This window comes from Gavialis gangeticus, unplaced genomic scaffold (assembly GCF_001723915.1).
Source record: "Gavialis gangeticus isolate Ggan-Ray unplaced genomic scaffold, GavGan_comp1, whole genome shotgun sequence".
Classification (NCBI taxonomy): Eukaryota; Metazoa; Chordata; order Crocodylia; family Gavialidae; genus Gavialis; species Gavialis gangeticus.
Genome location: NW_017728998.1, coordinates 39,353,550 through 39,360,765, shown reverse-complemented (window position 1 = coordinate 39,360,765; position 7,216 = coordinate 39,353,550). Strand labels below are relative to the sequence as shown.

At 43.1% G+C, this 7,216-nt stretch overlaps 1 protein-coding gene across 2 annotated transcripts in view; it reads right to left on the bottom strand.

The window, feature by feature from the left end:
• Nucleotides 1-2,562, bottom strand: part of LPCAT2 (lysophosphatidylcholine acyltransferase 2) — a 65,186-nt gene extending 62,624 nt beyond the window's left edge. For both annotated transcript variants that reach the window (XR_002095433.1, XM_019505733.1), the window contains exon 1: nt 2,430-2,562. Coding sequence is in view for 1 of the 2 variants with exons in the window: in XM_019505733.1 (XP_019361278.1) it covers nt 2,430-2,537 (108 nt within the window). In the remaining variant the exon portion in view is untranslated. The remainder of the gene's footprint in view (nt 1-2,429) is intronic.
• Nucleotides 2,563-7,216: the final 4,654 nt, after the last annotated feature.

Sequence of the window (7,216 nt, the reverse complement as noted above, 5' to 3'; positions counted from 1 at the left end):
GTCTCCAGTTAACATGTCTGTGCATTATACAGACATAAGAGATGTGTTGTTAGGGCGGCTATCATAAAGGGCATTCCGGTTTTCTGCTACTCTGTCCTCTCTCCTCTATTGATATGAAACTGGACTCCTTTATGTTCTCTATTTTTCTCTTCAAGAACTTCAAGAGAAAAATAGAGAACATAAAGGAGTCCAGTTTCATATCAATAGAGGAGAGAGGACAGAGTAGCAGAAAACCGGAATGCCCTTTATGATAGCCGCCCTAACAACACATCTCTTATGTCTGTATAATGCACAGACATGTTAACTGGAGACATGTTAGGTTTTTATATTAAAGTATCACAAATAACTATGATTTCCTTAACTACTAACATCATGTGTGCGAGAGAGACAACTAAAATAGTTGATGGTTAGGGCAGAGTATCTAAGTTTGTTCTCTTTGTGGCATTTGACCAGGCCAATCTGCTCCAGGTATGACTGGATATATTGATGGATGCAAGGCAAATACCTATTCATTTTCTTTAATGAGTTATTTATTATTAAAGTCTATTCTTTTTAATAAAAATTATTTCACTAACAGTACAGGAACTGTAAGAGAAACGTCACATGTTTGCAAGTCAGCTCCAAAAATGAAAGCAGACTGGTCTATTTCAACTTTCTGGTTCCCTTGTATTAGCATTCTGGTACAGCCTTTGGGCTTAAATGATACAAGAAAATATTGAAATTCATCATAAGTTTTGTAAACCAGGAAGATAAAATAAAACCACCTCCAAGTTTAGAGACATAGGGAAGTATCCCATCCAACTAAAAAGGAACTAGAGAAATCCAAAGCTAAAATGACAACATTTTAGTCTCCTTCATGATCAAAAGAGAGAAGACTGAAATAATGGCAGAAGACCGAAACAATCTGCCTGAGAAGTAGACTGACTCAAATTCCACTGACTCCGGCTTTTGGCTTTGATCTCTTTCTTGGCAGGGACAGCATATAAACAGAATCATGCATTCACGCAAAGCCCGGCACACTGCAGGTGAGCATCAGGCTCACCATATGCTGCCTTTTGCAGGACCATGGCCGTAAAGTCTGCCATCGTACAATCCCTCAAAAAATCTTTCAGCTGAGAGCAGTGATGATTGTAGCAGACCATGATTTAAAACAGTAGGGTTTTCTCCTGTATCAGAATCTGCTATCATAGAAAGCTTGCTTGTTAAGAAGATGCCCAGGGTATGTTGCAGACCATGTGGGCAGATTCTGTTTGTATTTAAGATGAATTTGAGATCATCAGTAATGCACAAAAAGTAAATAAGATCCCAAGTTACCATGCAAGTGTCTCTCATTTTCTCCATGCTGTTTGTTCATTACTTAGTATTTAACAGCACTTGGTACAGAACCTCTCCAAATTCAATTGCACCCCAATCCCAAATATTAAAGTATCAGCAGAAAACAGGAGCTGATTAATTCGTTAATTCATGCTGTGTTGATTATCATTACTGAGAAAAGGTCAAGGCAAATTTGGCTCATAGTCTAGAATTTATAAATAAGATTTCTTTTTGAACTCTAAGCTTAGAAAAAGTTTGCCTTCTTTTAAAAAAGGCCTTGATGTAACTGAAAGGAATGTCTGCCATCTCCCCTACCCACCTCCAGTGCTTCCAGGCTTCTTGCGCTGGATTTTTGTTATTTCAGTTGAGTAAGTAAATGAAATGCATTAGTGACAAAGTGAAGCTGGCATCTCTATTGTCCAAACTAACAGAAGCAAGAAGCAAAAAACCCCCAAATATTTAAGTCTCAAAAAGATAAATAAGAATTAATTTTAAAAGGTAGTGTTTAACTTGAGTTCTTGCGAAATCAAGGTATCATTTTTCTTGATGTCCCAGCGTCCCAAGGTGCTGAAAATCCTCAAGCAGTGGGGTAAATAAATGTTTCCTGCTTTATAAAAATCACTTTAGCCCTGACACTGTAAACACGTAGGAACGCCAACAGTTTACTCCCCTGAGCTGCAAGCTGAAGTCAAGGGAGCAGTTTGTGCCTGTGCACTCAAGCACCTGTAGCCACCATGGCAGGAAGGATCGGTACATGGACAGGTCTGAAACACTCAGCAGGAGCAAGACAATGACCCGTTTCTGCCCGTCTCAGCTTTGACTCAAAAGTGCCCTGTTCACGTTGGCCGGGAAGAGCTACACTGACGCCGGGCAGGAGGAAGGATGCGGCGTTGGCAGCAGAAACGCACCCTCCGTTTCCTTTCCCAGGAAAGATGGGCAGTTTCCTCTGGCTATGAAAAAGGCTCTTCCTGGCAGAGCGCCGGCGCTGCAACGGGATCTAATGACAAGCTGGGGCCCACACTAAGGGCCAAGTCTGACCTCACCGGGGGCCCAGATACTGCTGGGATCCCCCGCCCCATCCCTGGAGACCCGCACGCGGCGGCTGCCAACCTTACCCGCGCTTTGTCGGCCGCACTCAGACGCTGCCGGTGCACGAAGGGGTTGAGGACGCTGGGCGGGTAGAGGGATTGTTGCCTGGGCAGGATGAAGACCCGCTGCGCCATGCCCACGCCCGCCGCTGCTGCGGCCGCTGCCTCAGTGCACAGAGTCATGCCCCCCCGCCCGCCAGTGCGCATGAGCCGGCCGCGGGCCGCCCCCTCCGCTGAGCCTGCCCTCGGAGCCGGCGGCGCTGCCCGCCCCTTCCCTGTCCCCCAGGCCCTGGGCTAGGGGGAGCAGCCTTCCTGGGCACCACCGATTGAAAAGGAAAAAAGACTGGCATGAGTCATTTAGGGCGGTAGACTAGGAGGGACCACCAGTTCAGTCCCTGCAGTTGCACTTGACTAGGTAACGCATATTAAGTCCAAAAGAGCCCCCCAAGAGCAATCATTTAAGTATTGCCCCGTCCCCAGCCCACGCCGGCTGTAGTTCACAAGCCATCAAACACTCCTCATCAGGGACAAGGTAGGATACTGAACACTGCTAATGCCTTGAGCCCCTACAATGGCAGAAAATTTCTTAGAAGTGATATGCCCAGTTGGTCTATTCCCTTAATATCCATGCAGCTGGTTTTTAAATTATGTCATTTTTGTTCCTTCATATTTCACCATCTTCATTTCTGATGGCATCTGCAATGTGTGTGCACCTAGGATAAAAATGGGCATAAAATAAATGGAATATTTTGTAATGTGCTTTCAAGATACTATGTGGTTATTAGGAGATATAGGAGATAAATGTCTACTTGGTGCTAAAAAGGCTGTGAGGGGGAGGTACTTTTGAGTAGGGATCCTTTTAAGGTTATTCTTTACCCAGTGTTTATGGCTGAGTGTTGCTGTAACTTCCTTTGCCTTCAAACTTAATAACGCTGGTTCCCTTTCTGACCCCATGTGTGATTTCAGCCTCACTTTGAGGAACCCTATTTTGGAGCTTCATGCTACACTATCAACTATTCATTCATTCTTTCCTGACTACATTTTTCGATTTTCACCTCAGTCTTTCTCTTTTCATCTTCTTTTGGACTGTCCTGTCTCCTCTCACTGTATTTACTTGTCCAGTGCGGAGCATGTACCATATCTATCTTGGTCTGGCTTTCTGGCTTTTTTAACAATGTTCCTCCCCCCAGTAATTTTTCTGATGTCTTTTTTGCATCTATCTCTGAGCAAAACATCTCGCATCAATTTTAGCATCTTTATCTCAGTTTGTATGTGTATGAGAGCATTTACACATGCTAGGAATGCTATAAAGGCTTATTGCCATTAAACTACTGCACAGTAAGCCTTCCCTTGAAGCATGTCTACATGTGCTCTGTTCCCAGTGGCTATATCTGGTTGAGCACAGATGTTTGGTTCCCCAGAAACAAGTAGCAGTGATGCACCTTGTATCCCCCTGGCCCGTGCATGTGGAGACAAGCCCAATGCCCAGCAGGACTTCCCTGTGCAGCCAGGGGCTAGCCAAAAGCTGTCCCACTTTTGGGGCAGCTTCCAACTAGCTATCTTCCCCCTAACCCCCCTCTGCTGGACAAGGATTTCCTGGGCCATCCAGAAGCAAGACAGCTCCCAGCCAGCCCCTGGCTGCTCAGAGAAATCCCCACTCACCCTGGGGATTTGTTTCCAACAGGAAGCATGTGTAGACATGCTCCCAGGGAAGGCTTACTGCGCAGTAAAACTTTATAGCATTAACAGCATGTGTAGACATACCCTGTGCATATTTACATATTGATTTCAACATTTCTCCCCTTTAAGCAACATTTTAGAGAAAATAATGTGTAAGGCAGAATTTTTGTACAGAGAAACAGGGCTTTATATTTCTTAAGATTATTTTCTGTAATATATTTTATCATTTTAGGAATTAGAAGACACCATTCCTACGCTTCTAAAATGATTGTGTGGAGACAGTTGTATTAGAAATTTTCTTATGAATATGCTACAAATAAATCGCCTATAAAATGTAGTGGCAAATTCATTGGAACTGTAATTTTAAAGTTATGAGAACTGCATATACAGGTCAACATTTTCTCTTATCTCCTCTTCACAGTTGCTTTCATCATTTAATGTAGATCCCAATTACTTAAATGACCATACCTTATATAGAAAATTCTTTCCAACATCTTTCTCTACTATGTCTTCCCACCCATCTCTGCTATCACCATTAATGGTTTCTCCTGCAGCTTATTTTTAAGCCACCTTAATGTTTCTGCCCATCCATACATCTTTTCTGCAACATCTCTTCCCTCTCTGTTTATAACAAGGTCATTTGCTTCCACAGTAAGGATCAACCGGCCTCTTCATTCAGTAAGTCCATCATTATTACAAAAAGTATTTTATGTACCTTTATTCTTTGTCTTAGTCATTCATCCATGCTCCTGTCAAAGACTTTCATTAGATGCTCTGCAAGGATTTTTCCTTTGTTAGCAGGGGAATACATTGTTTACCAATCAAATTTGGTTAGAAAAAGAACCAAGTGTTTCAGTGCCCCATAAGAAGCAATGAGATCTGATCAGGACATTGGACTGCTTTGTTTATTTATTTTGCTCTGCCACTGATCTACTGTACCACTTTGGGTGAGTTATGTTACCTCTCTGCGGCACTAGTTTCCTTCTCACTCAATGTCAACCTTGGTTGTAAGTATTCAGACAGGCTCTCATACAATGGACCCCCCCTAACTTTGTCTGGACCTTTAAATAGTACTAATGAGTAACAAGTCACCATCTTTTTTAATTCACTTACTCTTTTGGGAAAGAACAAAACCTTTTCTACTTCAAAGCAATGTCATGAGGATTTATACATTTGTAGCTGTGAAGTTATTATTAATAGCATTCATTTTTGTCTCCAAATACAAAGCCCTATTTAGGGGGCTAATTAGGACTTCTGCCAAATTCTGGCTTCAGCTCTGCAGAGGCAGCCATACCCAGTTGTATGGGAACCTAGGGATTTATAAGATTTTCCTGTTGGCTGATTCTTTTTACCATCCCACCACAGTTATCTCTGGGCTTCCCACTGACATTTGAAAAATAAACATAGCTTACAATAAAACATAATTTACATCTAAAATAAATGTAACTATGTGTGGATTAAACAAGAAATATGGCATAATTCCTACTTCAAGATTTTTCTTTGCAACACCCCCAGGCAGTATCTATCACCTTTTGCTCCTTTATTTCATTTAGTATTGCATTCATGGGTGTGACATCTGTTATACATTCAGCTGTAGTGCTATTACAAGACTTAAGTTATCATGATTAACTATAGTTACTCTCCAGAAAGGCAAAATTCTTTTGAAAGCCCTTCAAAAGCCAGAGTCTAGGGCCAAAAATTTATAGTTAGACATGGCAGATACGTTCATAACTCCCATTCATTTAAACAAGAGGTATGTGTGTATGTTTGAAAGCAGTAATTGGATTGTGCAGCATTTTATTCATTTATTCTGAGGTATCTTTGTCCACTGTAAATGCCACTTGCTACTGGGTGACACAGAAACAACGATGGGGAGAAGTGTTCTTATAGCTGGTAAGTTTGTTCAGCCTCCTGAAGACATGGAGAATCATGGACAGCGTGAAGGAGGTTTAGTCATTAGGGTTGCATTCTCTGCCCCCTAAATTAAAACAGTGAGTTTTTAATTGAAACCCACCATTTCAGTTTAGGGATTTCTGTCACTGTTACAGAAAGGGGCCTGATGCCTTTTTTTTTTTTCTCAGTGGAGCCTGACTGCAGCCCCTGAGCTGCAGAGGGTCCTGGTCCTTCTCTCCACAGTTGCAGCCCAGCCCCCCCGGGGCACCTGAGTAGGTTGCTAGTGGGCCGGGTGCTGCCCCAGCTTGGAGGCAGTACCTGGCCTGATCTGACACCTGGGCAGGCTCTGCTGAAAAAAAAAGAAAGGGTTGGGCCCCTCACTGCTTTTGCCTTCAGCAGGCACCTGCTAAAGGCAGAAGAGGCAATGGGCTCAATCTTTTTTTTGCTGTGGAGCCTGCCCGCCTCTTCTGCGGCCAGGGGGTAAGCTGACTGATAGCTGCAATGCATTGTTGCAAACTAAACTACATCAGGATATAGTTTAGTTTGCAGCGATGCACACTCATTTAGAACACCCAAAACTCCTGCTTGTATACAGTGTGATGCCATTAAGGCACAAAAAGTGACATTTTCATCATATGTATATGGTAAAGGCATCATGTGTACAAGAGCCCTCTATGTGCAACTTAAGAATGCTGATTATTTTTAGGAGCTTTTAGCATGTACAAAAACAGATGTTTGCTGACCGGGCCTATGTCACTTAGCATACATCCTGAAAGCAGTACAGGGGCAATCAAGCTGTTAACACAAAATGCTTTTATCCTGCCAATACGAAGTGCTTGCTAAAGAGAATGGCCAGGATGAGAGTAACTGCCTAAATTCTCAAGTAGTTGGGGAGTAGATGCAGAAATTCCCCAACAGTAAAAACAGAACAAAAAAGCCAAGGGATTAGAACTATCTTTTAAAAACTCAGCCACTTGAGATAGTCAGAGGACGTGGAAGACGGCATGAGACGTGCATCGCAGAGACCAGCTGGTGGCTTCGGGAATGGTGTCTTGAAGCGGGCTTTGGCTTCCTTGACAACGACCCACACATCACGACAAGAGACATGCTCGGATGGGATGGGCTCCATCTTTCCCCTAAAGATAAGTGTGTGTTTTCTTCTAGGTTGGCGGATCTCCTTCAGAGGGCTTTAAACTAAGCTCACTGGGGGAAGGGGAAGATGAGGGCAGAGGAAGCCTTGG